The sequence below is a fragment of the Meles meles genome, chromosome 20, assembly GCF_922984935.1.
Source record: "Meles meles chromosome 20, mMelMel3.1 paternal haplotype, whole genome shotgun sequence".
Classification (NCBI taxonomy): Eukaryota; Metazoa; Chordata; class Mammalia; order Carnivora; family Mustelidae; genus Meles; species Meles meles.
Genome location: NC_060085.1, coordinates 25,551,040 through 25,568,271, shown reverse-complemented (window position 1 = coordinate 25,568,271; position 17,232 = coordinate 25,551,040). Strand labels below are relative to the sequence as shown.

Below are 17,232 nucleotides of genomic sequence, written 5' to 3'. Positions count from 1 at the left end.
GGAAAGGTAGGGCCCAGAGGCTTTCAGGTTGTTATCGCTGTAGTCCATTGTCTTATCTCCTCTCCTGGCCCACATATGCACGTGAATATTTCACAGAGCTGAGTTCCTCTGGCATCCACTGCTTGAGTCCTCTTTTGCTGGAGGAAACTCGTTCGCGGAGATAGAGGTTATCTTCCTACGATAGGCGACGCCTGGGCTCGCGGGACCCGTCCAGGCGCACCTCCCTCCCCTGCAGCGCTGGCCAGGAGTGGTCCCAGAATTTGCAGCTCGCCTTAAACTCTGTCCACCCCGAAGCGGTCCGCGGCGTCGAGGTAAGCAGGGCGTTGCCGTCGCCCCTTTTGGCGGGCTCGGTCGCCACAAGGCTCCGCCCCCCTGCGCCGTCTATCCTCACACGCGAAGGCGGGCGCCGCACCCCCATTGGCGGAGCGGCCCGCGGCGGGCCCGCCCTCTCCCGGCCCCGACGCGAGCACGTTGAGTGGCGGGGGCCGGCAGAAGAACTGCACGAGCGAGGAGCGGCTCCTGGGGCCGGGCGGCAGGGTTGGGGCGCCAGATTTGGGGCCCCCGAGAGGCTGCTGGGTCGGGACCGCGACCCGCGGCCACGGGGGGAAGGGGGTGGGTGGGCTGAGAGCAGCTCGGTGGCGAGGCCGGCCCGCCGCCCCTTCCCCCCACCCCCGCCGACCTTGCCGGCAGAAGCTTCCCGGAGCTCCTCACGCCGGCGCGATGGCGACTGCTGGGGAGATGGAGGCCTCTCCGCCGACGGACGCGAGCTGGGAAAGTGGCGGCGGCGGAGACGACGAGATGAAGCAGGCGCTTCCGGAGCTTGAGTCCTCCCCACAAAATGGCGGCGGCGGCGGCCTCAGCATCGCAGAGCCCGGCGGCGGCGCCGGGCCTGAGGAAACCGCTGCGGCCTCGGCCGCCCCGAGCGTCAGCCACGAGCACCCTCAGGACTCGTCTGAGGCGGGCGCGGCCGCTCTCCTCAAAGGCCCCGAAGAGCCCGAAAGACCCATTAGGAGGAGTTTTCAGATCCCCAGGAAGAGCAGAGAAAAGAAAGGTGGTGCTTCCCCTCTTCCCCAACCCTTCTTTCTCTCTCCCCTCCATCTTTTCATTAGAACCTCTCTGTCTCTTCTTCCCACACCCATCCGAGACACGTAAACACGCATGCAGCGCCAGCCGCCTCTCCCCTCACTGCCGCGGCCACCCAGCTGCTGCGCCTGGTGCGAGAGGAAAGCGGTGGAACCACGCTCCCCTGCTCCCCCTGTCCCCGTGGAAGTTGGAAGTAGCTTGTCCGTAAGGCTGCAGCTCCCAGAGAGGAAAGATGGTGCTCGGCGCCCCTCCCTCCCAGCCCCTGAAGGCACAGAAGCTGGTGTGTCCTCCTAAGGATGCTTCTGACAAGTCTCACTGTGGAAATAGCCCTTGGCCATGGATTCTGGGGCTTTCTCCAAGGCCATTGCATTCAGAGGACCACAAGTGCTTCTCCCTTTGGAAATTCTTCAGCTCTGTCTACTTGAAATTTGCTCGATGTCAGCGTCTGCTCTTGTTTAGAAATCTCCATTAGATGTGATCCATGCACACTGGTATTTTCCATCACACCTCATTTCCATATAGAATTTTCCCCTTGTTTTTGAAGCGTTAGATTATATAGGTATTTCTTTTTAAATCCAAACTTTAGTATGTTTTCTCTTGTATTTGAGAAGAATGGAAGGTAGGTTCTTGGTGCAGTAATTTCCCTGTGGAAAAAGATAGAAGTTCGCTTATGCCCAAGAGTCACCAACTTGATCTTGCAGACGAGAAAACTTACGGTGTTTTTTTTGTTGTTGTTGTTGTTTTTGGTTTTGGTTTGTTTTTTAAAAAGGCAAGTCTAGATAGTGGAACCAGTATAGGAACAGTTACATGAACTACTTTTACCTTTTTTAAAATTTAGTGCTGTATTATGACACATTTCTAATGGAGATCAAAATTAGTATTACCGTTTTCTATTATACTCTTTTTGACTATCCAGTGATTTAGGATATTCTGGATTTAGTCAATTTAAGATTTCTTTTTGTTTTACTGCGTGGTTCAGTTTTTCATGATTCACTTTTTGGAAAATTAAAAGGATTTTTTTTTTTTTTGCAGAAACTTTTAAATTTGTAATTAAATCTCAGTGTAAAGACTTGGAATCTTGAATTAAGCATGAGCTTCCTTTTTCCATTGCTTACCCATCTCCAGTTGCACAACTGAGATTGTTAGAGCCTATTATCCATAAGATACAAGTAAAGTCAAACTGTTAATTTCTATTTCTGTGACAAAGCCAAGAAAATCCTTGGTGTGAGGAACAATGTTGACGAAAATGAAGTTACCTTTGTCCACTAGCATGAGGAATGTTTCTAGAAATATCTTTTAAGTGAATTAATGTATTTTAGAGTTCAGGAGGATACTTGTAAAGGTCAGGGCTGTCAATTCTTTGGTTTATTTAGTTAAGATGAATGGTAGAGTCTATATGAGGAAATGGAGATGCTCAACCTAAATTACCAATTGGCAGAGAATAGGTTGAAAGTACATTCAGGTGGGCTCTGTTAAGGAGGTAGGAGATTGAGCTTTTTTTCTTGTTCTTAGCTTAATAAAACTTTGAAGTCCATTTTTTTTGTCTTTTAATTTTTTTCTCTTCTAAGTGCCCAAGAGTATGGTTTATGGTACATCTTAAATCATGGATTTACTCTTAACTTTTGAAAGGACCAGAATGTTTTAGAAATCCTTAGTTTGGTTTGAGATGAGAGAAGTCACCAGGAAATGTTGAAAGGCATTGTGTTTGCATGTGGTTTTTTGAATTAGGTAAATCCAGAGGTTGCTGTAAAATAGGCTTTATTTGAGCACACTAAAAGTGAATATAATTGAGGAATTAGGAAATCTAAAACCTAATTTTCTCCCCTGAGTCTGATGCTCCTTGGGGAAAATTTGTTTTCTGTTTTCACTTAGAAGCAAAAGGTTGTCAACCTTTGTCTTGTCATGGAGGTTATAAAACACACTAGACTTTTTTCATGTTTAGTGAAAATAATTTATGCAGTAAGCAGCTGTTCAAATGATGCAATAACATCTTAATTAGAGATTTTAAAAGTTAAATAAGCAGCTATTTTACCACCATGAACTTTATCCTGTCCAAGCTGAAAGTAGATAGTGCTTGGTGATAGATTTTAATAGGAAAATTGAACTTTCCCATCATTAAAAAAATGCTTTATCAGAAATAGTACAGCAGGTGCTGCTAGTTTCATACTGCATCCCCAAATCACCTCCTGAAAGGTATCACTGTGTACCAGATTTGGCTAGATTTTAGTTGTCATGTGAGTCTCTTATGAATATTAGATCATTTTCAGTAGATACTTCTGAACCTTTCAGCATCAAAGATTCTTTTGCATTTATATTTTAATATGGCAGACCTATGCTTGTAACTATGCTTTTCCAGTGAAATTTAACATTATGACTTGATTATTTTTGATACCTTAAGTACTGTGTGAGTATAACTCGCTCTTTTTTTTTTTTTTTGGTCTTGGCAATAGCATAACATCCAGAATACCTCCGTTCTAATTAATAATATTGGCAAACACTTTATAGTACTTATTAGTAAGTTGTAGGCGTTGTTTAAAGCAATTTGTACATACTAACTAAATCTCAACAATTCTGCATAGTAGATATTATTCCCATTTTACAGATGAGGAAACCAAAGTAATGAAAAGTCAACTGGCTCAAAGTCATACAGCTAGTGAAAGGTAGAGTTGGAATTTGAACTTAAGTGTATAGTACTTACCACTACTCAAACTGTATCGTCGTCTTTTTTTGTGATACAAGTGTTTTTGTTAGCTTTTGATCTGATCTATTAAAAAAAGTTTTAACCTCTGTTTAGAAATATTTAGTATATCTTCATCTCTGGGATATTTTAAGATTCAGAAATTATGTTCATTATTAAATTAACACATTTAATCAGTAGTGACAGATTAAGTGATGTAACTATTGACTGAAAGAGTAAAATTTACTCTTTGATATATATTGTGGTGTTTATTGGCTGGGCTATTTTCTGTAGTGTAAAGAGCCACTGTTACGACGTTTAACCGAATTGTACAATTGCATTTTGTCAGTAGATATTTCACTCTTGCCTTTTTTTTTACTTTAAAATCTAATAATACTATAAGTCATTAAAAGCAAGTTAAAATTGATAATTTGATATAATTTTTCCTTCCACGGTTTTTGGGGAATGAAATAGTGATGATTCACTCTCTGGAAAGTGTTTTATTGGTTAATGTTTTCTGTGGGGCACAAGACTGACTACTCATGTACCCTCATCCATACTGGTCTAGTCTAGCAGAATTAATGGCTCGTTCTCCTCCCCAGTACCCATCTTTTCCCACAAAATTTGCAGATGTCTTTTTGACGATTTTGGGGCAAAATCTCCTTTAAGGATATTTGCATGGTGTTAGTAGTTGTATATGGATGTTTGGATTCTAAGTACTAATAGATTTCCCTATATAGAAATAAGCAGGGAAGTATAGGTAGATTCTAGTCACCCATATAAAACATTTGATTGGTGTGTATACGTTCTAAGTAATAGAAGTAAAATTTTCTTTGACTTATTCCCCAAGCCAGAAAAAGTCAACAGTTTCATATTTGTACTTGTCTCTATTTTCCTTTCTGCGCTATTTTAAAATGTATGTATGTATGTGTATATGTATTTGAAGATTTTCTAATTAATTAGAGCACCAGAGGGTAAGGGAGGGGCAGAGGGAGAGGGCAAAGCAGACTTCTACTGAGCAGGGAGCCATATGCTAGAGTTGATCCCTCAACCCCAGGATCATTACCTGAGGCATCCAGGCACCCCATTATGTTCAATCCTGATTAGAGATAAAACCTCCATTCCAAAGATACTATGTCTAGCAATTTTATTAGACTGAAGAAAAATGATTTTTAAAACCTTTCAAGTAAGTTACTGGGAAGAACATGGATATTTGTTGTATTTTAATCAATACCAGTAGAGAGATAGATTGAAAGAATTACAGAACACACATGATCCAGAGCCCACTTTTGGCTGTTTCCTTTTCTTCCATGAATTACTTTAGGTTGGAATGTGTAGTTCACATTGTTTTATTTGTATGTTTTAGTAACAGTGGTCTTCTATTTTAAAAGTTAGCTTGTTTTTACATATATGTATATATGATTTTTTTTAACATATGCACATCTTAATGCATGGCTTTGAACTAAGTAAATTGGTAAAAGTAATTGGAAGAAATGTTCCTTTGACTGAGGAACCAAGCTGTTTCGTGACCTAAATTTTATGTCCATTCCAACTGCTTAAATATAACATTAAATTCAGTATGTTTTGTATGCTACCAGTTTAAAAAAAAATAGTGATATTATGGATAATATGAAGTCAGGAGACCTGGATTCTGGTTCTAATTCTGTGATACAGTCATTTTCCTTGTCTGAATTATAATTTCCTGATGTCTTTCTAAATCTGCTTTTGAGTCCCATAAAACATCTATAATCAATTTTGTCATTAAGGAAGGCTTATGAATTATGTAAGTCAACTCATTACCCATGTGTCTGACATGTATTTGATAGAAATCCTGTAAATAAGCAATATGTTTCTCAATGTGTGAAGAACTATTGTTACTTTCGTTAACCTTTATAAACCAAAAAAGAAAGTGTGATGACTTTTGGTCCTGTTAAATGTATTGAAATGAGTAAAGAGATTTGACAGAAGACACATGAGGTAGAAAGCATAATCCTGGACGTCAAGTTCTTTTCCTTTCACACCTAATTTCTTGTGTCTAAGTGTTCTATATGATTTCTTGATCTAAAATGAGGAAACATTTAATTTTTCCAGCTCTGTAATTAGTTTAAGCTCTTGTATATATATACATAAATCTTTACTGTTACTTAGACCTCAGGATACGAGATTTGGAGCTAGGCAGCCTGAATTTTCATCCTACCTGCCCTGTTAATTCATTAACTATGTAACCTTGGGCCATGTTAGCTGTTAGCTGTTAGGTTCATTTGTGAAATGGGTATAATTGAACTTCATAGGATGGTTTTTAATGATTAAATGAGATAATGCATGTATAGCACTTAGTATAGTATCTGCATAGTATTAATGACCTGCTAGTGATTAGACTCAGTAATTGTCAGAATCCAGAGAAAAATATATTGGATACTTTAAGTGAAATAATTACTGTATAAAATGTTCTTTTCCCCATTGGGATAATTGCAGGGTTGTTTACTACTGCCTCAGATAATGACCCATAATTAAGATTATGATACATATGTGTTTTTTTTAAGAGAAGTGACCAAAGGATGTTCAGTGTTGAGGATTATTAAGTATAAAATAGGCCATGAGGGAATGTACATTCAGATCATACACTTGTTAAATTTCTAGTTATTATCAGCACATTGACTTGAAATCCTTAAAAATAGGTACAACATTATTTTTGTAGAATGATAACTGGGAGGGGGGAAAATTATAACTGGCCTAGGTAGTAAAGCCAACAGAGTCGTTTAAAATATAAAATATTTAGGACATAGGCGTTTTTTTTTCTCTTTTCATCTACAGTTTCCCCCGCCCATCAGTCCACTTGAGTACATTTGACATGACTATAGGACATACCTTAGAATAAAACAACTGTTTAGTACTTCTCTGAGAATTGGAATGTTAATTTCTATATGTTTATATAATTTAATTTTTTCATTTATGATTAGATCAATGGTGGAAGTAGTATTGGGACAGCTTAACAAAGTAAAATAATTTATGTAAGCATGTAAAATTTCATAGAAGTTTAAAGCCATATGGTACTTTAGGGGGGAGCATTTTAGATGTCTGAAGTCACTTTGTTAAACACAAAAATCAGACCTGCATAAAACCCAATTTTTAAAATCATACTTAACTCATTTTGGATGTGAAAGCCTATAAAGACTATTCCACATGCTGTTGTCGTTGCCAAGTTTTTCCCAACTTAGTTGGGAACAGTCACAAAGATGTTTTTTTCTACCACATTCTGTAAACCAGATTTGAATGAGGCTGTATTTCTTCTTCTCTTAAGCTTTCATTTTGTTTTACATATTACTGAATTGTTGACTTTGTAAGACTTAAGATGATAGCAGTGATACTTTGGTAGTTGTAGAATATTTGTATTCAGTTTTTAAAAAAATCTTTGACAAAGTTTTTATTTACTAACTTACTTAATTTTAATTCAACTTACTTGGGGACCAGTGCTCACAGTTCTAGCTATTGGCATATGATAGAATAAGGAACAAAGCAGATACAGTTCTTCATCCTGTGGAACTTAACAATCAAGAGATTATTGAGTATATTCATCTACAAATTTGAATTTAGGACATATTTTTATATTTAGTAGTATGTTCTTTTGAGTGATTTTTCCCCCCTTCTTATCCCTAGTTAGTGTCTCTTGCATCATAAGTACGTTGGCTTTATCTTTGCTTTAGCATGGGATCCCAAAGTAGTAGGAACTGTGTATATACATTTTGTTATTGAATGTTACATTTTTACAGACACTTTTGTAATATATACGCAGTGTGGTAAATGGATGTATGGATAGGTCATTTGACCTCATGTCCTTTAAAGCTTAATGCTATATATAAAAATAGTAAACAGTTTATTAGCTCTCTCTAGTATCTTTAAGAATATGTATAAGCAGAACACTGTTTTTAGTAGGAGACTTAAAGTATTTTGACTGACATTTATTGACTGTTGAGAAATAGTAGCTCAAAAGAAGTTGGTAAATATAGTATTGTGTAAGTTCTATGGATACTTCTATATACAGTGAAATATAAGTGGTTCCTTTTTTGGCTTGGGGAGCATTTATATGTTTAGACTTTTGATATTTATTAGTAAGTGAAACTGTTTCGTGCAAGAAGTGGAAATTTGAAGTTACTAGACCAGTAATCGAACAAATTGGATATTTGACTTTAATTATTTTAAAAATTAAGTGGGGGTGTGGAATAGTTTTAGGAGGGAGAGAATAAACAATTTTATTGTCCTTATACTGGATGCTGTGCTTAGAGGTTTTTCCATGTGTTGTCTCATGTGTGGAATGTAGAATTTAGTGGTTATTAGGATGACTAGGGTTCTTTACAGATGAGAGAACTGAGCTTATTTTTGGTTGATAACCCAGGCTCTCCCACAAAGCTAATAAATGCTAGATTTGATATTTGTGTCCAGGCTTGACTCCAAAGCTCTACATCTTTCTGTTTTACTACGTTTTCATTAAAAAATGTTCTACTACTTTGTTGGTAATACAAGAAGCCAATGGATCTAGCATATTTTATTCTAACTTTAGTTCTAAAAACAAAATAGAATAATTTTATGGACACCTAAGTGTCTTAAATGTTTTTATGCATTCATTTATGCTGTAAACATTTAGTTTGCTGAAATAAATGGTCCTAGACATACTGTTTCAGTGTAACATAAGATAGAAGTGGAGACAAGTTGAGAATATGTACAGGTTCTTTCTTGTGAGAGTTTAAAGCAATTTAGCTTGCCTAATGTAGCATTCTTAAGGTTTGCAAAACTGTAACCTCGTCTTCATCTGTAATAACAGGTGCTCATTGCTGAAGAAACCAGTCAATGTAGACAACTGTAATTTTCCTTCAGTGAATTAATAAGTATCTCTTTTGAATATCACAAAATAAGAAAACTTTGGTGCTGTTTTTTCAACTTCTCTTAAAAGTTATATTAAAACCACAAAATTTAAGAGACTACATTTAAGATGGAATAATGTTAAAATTAATTTTTTTGTTGTTTTAGCACTTTTTCAGCCATTAACTCCAGGCTCTCGAGAATTTGAAGATGTTCTAAATATTCTCCATTCATCTTACCTTGAACCAACCTCGGTAACAAATTTTAACTACAAACGTGCTTGCTTGATACATAATGAACTTTTGGAAAAGGAGGTATGTTTTAAATTGTGCTTATTGTAAGATTCTTTAGAACCAATTAATAGCCTGGAAGTTGGTTTATGTTCCTTTTCTTTAAAAATGCTTATTCTTAGGAAAGCCAAATTATGGAAAGGAGAACAAGTTTTAAATGACATCTATTTTCTTCTAAATATTGATGTATCACTATTTATCTGTTTGGATAAATTAATGTTCAATTATGTAAAATAACTTATTAAAAATTAATCTTAAGCATAGGAATAGCTTACTATTACTTACTGCTTAATTATAAATTTATAAGGCCCTTTGCTCTTTTAAGTGCTTATTAAATGAAATTTATAATCTGTATTATGTCTCAATTGGAAGATAATTAGTGAAATCAAATGTGTATTTTTTTTAAGATATGCTTAACCTTTTTCCCCAATTACTGACTAGTAGTAGAATTCTCTTAATATCACTAATAGAAATTCTTAGTGGAAAAGTATAAACAAAGTATTAAGTTTCATGTACAAATTTAGAATATTTTTAGGAAAAGCCAGAATGTATAATTCTGAGGTAATATAAATGAGATGTTTAGCAATACTTTATGTGTTTATTGTTTCCTAATGCACATGAAATACTATTAATTCTGTACTTTTGTGTGTTGGTTAACCCAGTGCTACCAGAATTGAGTTTTGAGGGAATCCGTGAAGTTACTGGCTCCCCAAGAAAATTAAAACCTTGATAGTTTGTTGTGGTTTCATGGTATGATAGGGGTTATTTATTAATTTTAATTAATTTTATATGAAAATTTACTCTAATGATAGATTAATCATGTTACTGAACATCAGTAATAGCCTAAATACTGCATATAAATCTGTTAGATGTGAGCTCCATAGTTTGAATATGTATCTATTTGCTTGTATCTAAAAGTCAAAGTCAGTTTTGGGTGACTTGCAGTTTAGTTATACTTAGACAAAGTCGCTTTTTTTATCCTGGCAAAATGTATGGAGCTTGTCTTACATAGTTGGCATTGAGGCTATAGTTATAAAGAAGTGAAACCTTTTCCATGTTCTAATTGAGTTTATAGTCCAAAAGTTGGTCATTCAGCAGAGATTTATTAAATCACCTACTGTATGCAGTTCATCATGTTAAGTAAACTGAGAGATCCAAAGGTAACTAAAACATGAACTTAAAAATTTGTGGGAGATTTGGAATGTGGTAAGATTTTAATAGAAATTTAGTTAAAATTGATAAACATTAGATGCTTATTTGGTTATTATGAGGTAAAGAGCTAGTTAGAATGAGGAAAAAAATTGAAGCACAGAAATCACAGGGAGAGAAAACACAATTTCTACTTTGGTTATATTTCGGATTTCATAGGAATAAAATTACTGAAGCTCTTAGCTTGAAAGACATAATCACATACTAAGGAGTTGTTATAGATTTAATTTTGTTTAGTTCACAGAAAAGCGAAGAGAACTGAAGTTTGATGGTCGTTTAGATAAAGAACTTTCAGAATCCTATGCATTTCTTATGGTTGATCGATACCAGGTGAGTGAACTTTTAAACGATTTAAAGATGTCTCCATTGTAAGTTACTAGTTTTGCAATGTAAGAATACACTTGATAATTATAAACTGGTATTTTTTAAGTTAGTATAAATGATATGATGTGTAAATGGAAGAAATTATTTAGTAGGGCAAGGTAGTTCATTGTCATGTGATTTGCTTTTCAAATGTGCTTTTGCTTCAAATTTGCTTTTCAAATGCTCTGACCAAACTTGTTTTCTTTCCTTAGGATGTGCTTGATAATGAATAAACTTCCCTTTATTAAAATAGATTATCTTCTATATTGTTATATGTGCTGGGAACCATTGTTTTCTCCTTCAATTGAAGATGTTTAGGTGGAATTTTTATTTAAAAATTTTGCCAGTCCTAATTCTCTCTAAAAGGGGAAGTTTATATATGTGAGTGGCATGAATTTTGACTATCTGTCACACCTAGTATAAACAAAAATGGATTCCAGCTATGGTTGCATTGGAAGCATAAACCAGTTTCACATTGATATTTAGTTACAAAGTGTCATATATATAAAATTCCTTAATGTAGAACCTACATAGTTTTAGAAGCTTGGGTTTTATTTAGAGCAAGTTTACAAATTATCTTTTCATGTTTTTAATGAAATGATGGTGAGATGAACTGTTTTGTTTATTTAGGTCCAAAGCATATGTGAAAAAGGATTACAGGTGGGCCAGTCCAAAATAACAATTCTTGGCAGTCCTTCCATGGGTAATCTTTTTTTTTCCCATTTATCTACTGTTAAGTTGCCACTTGAACATACATTATTTAATTTTGCTGCATTCCTGAAAATTAAATTCATGTATGCCTTGTTGTGTTCCTAGAAGAGTATAGTTTCAGGTTCTATAATGTAAAACTAGTTTTGCCCTTTGTTTGTGATTTTGCATACTTCAAATTGATCAAAAATTACCTCTTTTTTTTTTTCTTAAAGTCAGTCTAGTCCTGGTGATTTTGAGAAATTTGGTTAGTTTCATTTTTCTGGTTCTTTTTGTTTTTGCTTTTTCTGTCTTCGTTAATATCAGCTATCTTTACTGTCATTTTTTTAAAATATGTCTTACCTTTTATCTTTCATCATTAGGTTAAAACCGGAATTTGTGTGTGTGTATGTGTTTTTGTGCCCTTATTCAAATTCTTTAATTTTTCCCTCTTTGCTAGGTATCTATCTTTCTAGGTATGCTGATTTATTACAAGCTAATCCTTTGGAAGCTGGGGCAGTGGGCGATGTTGTTATTTTTAAAATAATGAAGGTAATTTCAACATTTACATTTTATATATCAAGGACAACACTTGATTTGGATTTTAGTTGGCCCTGTGTTTAGTAGGAGTTTGATTAAATTAGATTCACAGCTTGCTTAGTTTAGTATATATTTTTGAGAGTGGTTTGCCATCTTTGATCTATTTGATTTCCCTTCCAAAGAAAAGAATGAAAAGAGTAATATGTTGGTAATGTCATTTAGGCTAGTGAATGGTGTTGTAAATAAAATTTTTATTTCCTTGTTAAGCAAATTCAAACAGCACTTTTTTTTCATGGCCGTCTTTTTTACTGCTTCAACATTGATAAAAGGTGTTGAGTGTTACCAGGTATTAAAGGAAAGAACTGTTGTCATAGGTGATCTATGTTTTATAATGTTACATATATAGTCAATAATTAAGTTTAGGTCTACTTAAAAGGTTTTGTCTATTTTAGGGTAAAATAAAGAGTATATACGACCCCATGGGTGTAAAAAGTTTGGAATCTATGTTAAATAAAAGTGCTTTGGACCCAACACCAAAGCATGAATGTCATGTGTCAAAGAATGCCAATAGAATTACATCACTTTTGGCTTACAGAGCCTATGAGCTGACTCAGGTAGGTAACTGGTTTCATTTCAGTGTTATGACTTCATATCTGTTTGTCACCAAATCCTTTAAATCGTTTCCTTTTCTGTACCTTCTGCCACCACATCAGTCTAACCTCTGGTTTCTATATAATACTACCAGAGTGTCTCTCATTGCTCTTTGTTCAGTGTTTTCAAAACAGCTCAGAAACATGCTATGGCTCCGTAGACTTACAGAGTAATATTGAGATTCCTTAGTCTACTTCTTCCAACTTGGCATTTTGTATGATTGCTGTCCTCAACACACCTCATTTCATTTTGAAGGCTTGGCTTCTCTTGGCCTAAATTCTGGCCTAGAAAGATCTGCCTAATAAAATCCCCTTAAAAATTCAAGGGGTCAAGTTGAAGCCCCTTGAATTACCTTAATTCATGTAATTTTATACTATTGATTTGATAGGTGTTACTTATTTTAATTTACATTTTTCTAAAATGCAAACTTAAAATTAAATTTTATGCTTTATTCAGATATAATTGATATACAGTAAAAAAGTGTGTATTTGCCAAATTATAGTCATTATATTTTTATATGATTTTGGACTACAGTAGTCCTCCCCCTGCCCGTATCCTCAAGGATACCTTCTGAAGCCCCCTGGTGGATGCCTGACACTGGATAGTACTGAACTCTGTATATATTATGTTTTTCCTATGCCTGCATACTTATCATAAAGTTTACTTTATAAATTAGTGCACAGTAAGAGATTAATCACAATAATAATAAATTAGAACAGTTAGACTACAAAATTACTGTGGTCTCTCTCTCTCTAAAAATCTCATTGTGCTATATTCACCCTTGTGATGATGTGAGATGATAAAATGCCTACGTGGTGAGTGAGATGAAGTGTGGTGAATGATACAGGCAGTAAGCACTAGACATAGTGTTAGGCTACTATTGACCTCCTGACTGTTTGTCAGAAGGAGGAACATCTGCTTCTGGACTATGGTTGACCACAGAAGCTGAAACTGGAAGGTGAAACTGCATGTATGGGAGAGGCTACCGTATAAAGTAATGAATGTTATTTTTTTTTAACAAATGTGTAAAAAATGTGTATAGCCAGATGAATTGTATGGGGAAAGGAGTGGTATACTAACACCTCTGGAGATGTTCTTTTTTTTCTTCCTTTAATCTTCACTTTATTTATGTAAAATAAAATTTGTTCTTCTTTTCTTTTTAAACACTCAGTTGTAAGTGAAACTTTTTTTAATTGAAGTATAATTTACTCTTTTCGAAGACTGAATGGGCAAGACATATTGTTGGGGGCTTTTAGCAAAAATTATATTCATCAGAGTCATCTGGGCTGGCTCATTTTGTTTTACTTTTTGGACAGTAGTTGCAGAATGCAGTAGCTTTTAAATATGTTTTTTTCTAACAGAACTTGTAAACTAGCTTAATGTTTCCAAAAAATTTTCAGGCATTTTTAGAGCAGCAACAACATTATTGAAATCAGTAGTTTCCAAGGGAATGGACTTTGAAGGACAATGCTTTGTTTGTAAACTAGGACTTTTTTTTTTTTTTAATGAAAATCACTAGTCTGCAAGTCACAAAACCCTAATGAATATTGTGAATAGGTGTAGGGGAGAAGTAGATGGGTAGTAAGAAGAGAATTAGCTGCCTTTGTCACCTGTGTTCATAATCTCTTCCACCTCCTCTTTGCTGCTTGGTCTGTAGTTGGAACCAAGAATATGTTTTTCTTTTGAAATAATGAACAGGGGTGCCTGGGTGGCTCATGTCTGTCTTGGCTCAGGTCTTGGATCAAACCCCCCATCACGTTCCTTGCTTATTAGCAGGGAATCTGCTTCTCCCTTTGCCTCTTCCACCTACCCAGCTTGTGCTTTCTCTCTTGCTTATTCTCTCACTCAAATAAATAAATAAAATCTTAAAAAAAAAAAAATGAACAAAATGCTAGATTTGGTTGAGAATGTGTCCTTAGCATTTTACTTTTTTGCATCAAATAGACTTTTCTGGGCTGACTTGGGAGCTTACAAATGTCCATTTGTAACTTTTTTTTTTTTTTTAAGATTTTATTTATTTATTTGACAGACAGAGATCACAAGTAGGGAGAGAGGCAGGCAGAGAGAGAGAGAGAGAGGAGGAAGCAGGCTCCCCGCCAAGCAGAGAGCCCAATGCGGGGCTTGATCCCAGGACCCTGGGATCATGACCCGAGCGAAAGGCAGAGGCTTTAACCCACTGAACCACCCAGGCGCCCCACATTTGTAACATTTTTATGAGGGCATTTGTTGCACATTCCCAGCAGTCAGCTTTTCAGAAGTAAGCTTTTAGAGTACCCATTAGTGCATCTAAGATAGATAAGATAGAGAAGTAGAATATTTTATATCATAAAATGAATATAAAGTACAGATTATTTTTTAAAAATTGACAAGCAGTGCTTTACAGTTTCTGTTAGAGGTACTTTTAAATGGTGTTATATTTCTCAAAAATCAGGCAAATAAAGATTCTACTATGTACATCTTGCATTCTTACAGAAGTTAATTTTGCATTTTCTTATTTTTAGTATTATTTTTATGAGTATAGCTTTGATGAACTCAGGCGAAGACCAAGACACGTGTGTCCATATGCGGTTGTGTCTTTTACTTACAAAGATGATATACAAACTCCAAAGTTTGTGCCTTCATCAAGGTAAGACTTAGGAGTTTTTTACATCATCCCGAATATTATTTTACATGTCCTGCCTTGCTGAATTAGGAAGAACTCTTTGTTTTCTCCCATTTTTTTTCCTTACCTTGCAGTTAATTAGATGCATGAGTGTTCATGATGACTTTTAAAAGGTCAGTATGAAGAACGTAATTTATATGGAAATACAAACTAAAATTTACTTAACCCTCAACAGTTAACCCTTTTTCTCTTGATACTTAAGTTTTGCATAGTTGGGTAAAATGTAGTTTTTAAAAGTGAAATTTTGTGTATTAGCTCTCCTAGAAATGGGGAGCTTCTATAAAAGATACTCTTATTCCATCTCAAACAATTAAAAAATCAAATATTTATTAAGGAGTCTAGGCATTGGTAATTTTAAAAGCTTCTAGGTGATTGATTTTTATTGAATTGAGTACCACTCGTGATTTCTTGTAAGCTCTAATGTAAAGTGATCAAATATAAAGCAGTTACCATTATTTTTTTCCCCATATGGTGATTCCAGAAAAATGTTGGTAAAATTGATACCTATTAATCTAGAAAGACTGTTTTAAAAAGCCACATTTCATGAAATACATACATTTTTGAGGTCAGTCCTTTCATTGGTTTTCCAGATCAAATCATGTGTTCATTTAGGTTGGAGATCCAACACATTTTTTTTGTGTCAGCAAATAACCCTGGTAACCATCCATCCATAGCCATAAGTAGCACTTCATATGATATCCAGACACTTGTGATTTTTCTTTTTTTGTGTGGCTCTGTATTTATGATTTCCATGTTATATTTACATTAGTGCCTTTACAGTAGTAATCTTTAAAAGGCACCCAGCGCTTAATTATGAGGTCATACCTCCAGGAATAGTAATTTTCTTTGTTTCTTCGAGTCCATCCTTTGATCTCTGTATCATTAAAAATGAGCATTGATTTAAACCTATTGTTGTATGTTGAATGCTGCCATAAATGCTTCTGCTACAGGATCTTTGTATTTGCTCTTGTCTTTTCCCAATTCATGGCATCATTTACATTTAACACTTTATCAGATCTCTCCTTAAAGGTGACCTTATCAGCAAGGTCTTCCATGATTTTTATTTTAATCCCATACCCTTAGTTTCTTTTTCTTTTTCTCCATAGCACTTAAACCCATCATCATCTGGTAAACTATTTATTTAATTTTCGATTGTTATCTGTTCTCTTCCTGAAATTGTAAACTCTGTGAAGGCAGGGGCTTTGTTCATCCTGGTAATCCTGTTACCTAGAACTGTGCCTGGTAAATAATAGGCGCTTAGTAAATATTTATTGACTAGGTTTAATATTTAATATTTAATTTAATAATAAACATTTAATAATAAATAGGTTTAAATATAGAGGCTATCTTCAGATCTCATCACTAAAATAAAGTAATTTACAGAGACTTTAATGGACTTTGATGACTGTTTTTGGAAAAAAATACCTCATATAAATTTGGACAGATACGGTAATTTAAGACCAGTAATTGATTTTTTTCTTCATGTAGGTTTGGATCTGTTAAATGTTGTAATAAGTAGTTAATATATTCTTCCTACTTGGATGAAGGACTTAATTTTCTTGTACACTATACCATTAAAAATAGCACTATGTCAAGGTCCTGAATGTTAACTTTCTTGTTACTGATGAGTAATGTTTTTCTTTTTCTGTTTTTTAATTTATTTATAGAGCTAACAGTTTCAATGCAGATAGAAACACAGGTAAGATTCTTTTATTTCTTTTCTTTAGTTTTGTAAATTGAAAAAATAAGTACATATGGTAAAAAATTAATGTTTTGCTTTATTTTTATAATGAACAAAAATCTGGAAAGTCAAAGGAGGTGAGGCCATGTTATGATGTAGCTTCAACATTTGGTTGTTCAAGCATAAGGTCTCTCTTAGAAGCTGCTGATACTGTGAATAGATCAAAGGATTTTAGTACTTTGATAAATGTAAAAAATAAAACAAGCTTCACAACTCAGCTTTTTAAAATACTGTATTTATCAGAGGTTTAGGATTTATAAGACCTAGAGAAGATGAAAGCAATACTGACATTTTCTGTCATCAAGTTTCTCCACAATGAAAAGAGAGTGAATAGAGGTATGAGATGCTATAGGAATTCATGTAGTTAACTGGATTTAATATAGTCTCCTTTGGGGGAAATAAGAGGGCAGTAAACTTAAAATCTTTGCTCTTCAACTTTCTGATAAGACATTTAGACAAATAGATTTGTTAT

General features: G+C 35.1%; 1 protein-coding gene across 5 annotated transcripts in view; it reads left to right on the top strand.

Moving 5' to 3' along the window:
* The first annotated feature begins 467 nt into the window (after positions 1–467).
* The window catches only part of TASOR (transcription activation suppressor), a 53,469-nt gene continuing 36,704 nt past the window's right edge, over positions 468–17,232 (top strand). For all 5 annotated transcript variants that reach the window (XM_045991159.1, XM_045991157.1, XM_045991156.1 and 2 more), the window contains exons 1-8: positions 468–1,051; positions 8,786–8,931; positions 10,354–10,446; positions 11,110–11,182; positions 11,627–11,718; positions 12,159–12,320; positions 14,859–14,983; positions 16,687–16,718. In XM_045991159.1, coding sequence (XP_045847115.1) covers positions 721–1,051; positions 8,786–8,931; positions 10,354–10,446; positions 11,110–11,182; positions 11,627–11,718; positions 12,159–12,320; positions 14,859–14,983; positions 16,687–16,718 — 1,054 coding nt within the window. In that variant the 5' untranslated portion in view covers positions 468–720. The remainder of the gene's footprint in view (positions 1,052–8,785; positions 8,932–10,353; positions 10,447–11,109; positions 11,183–11,626; positions 11,719–12,158; positions 12,321–14,858; positions 14,984–16,686; positions 16,719–17,232) is intronic.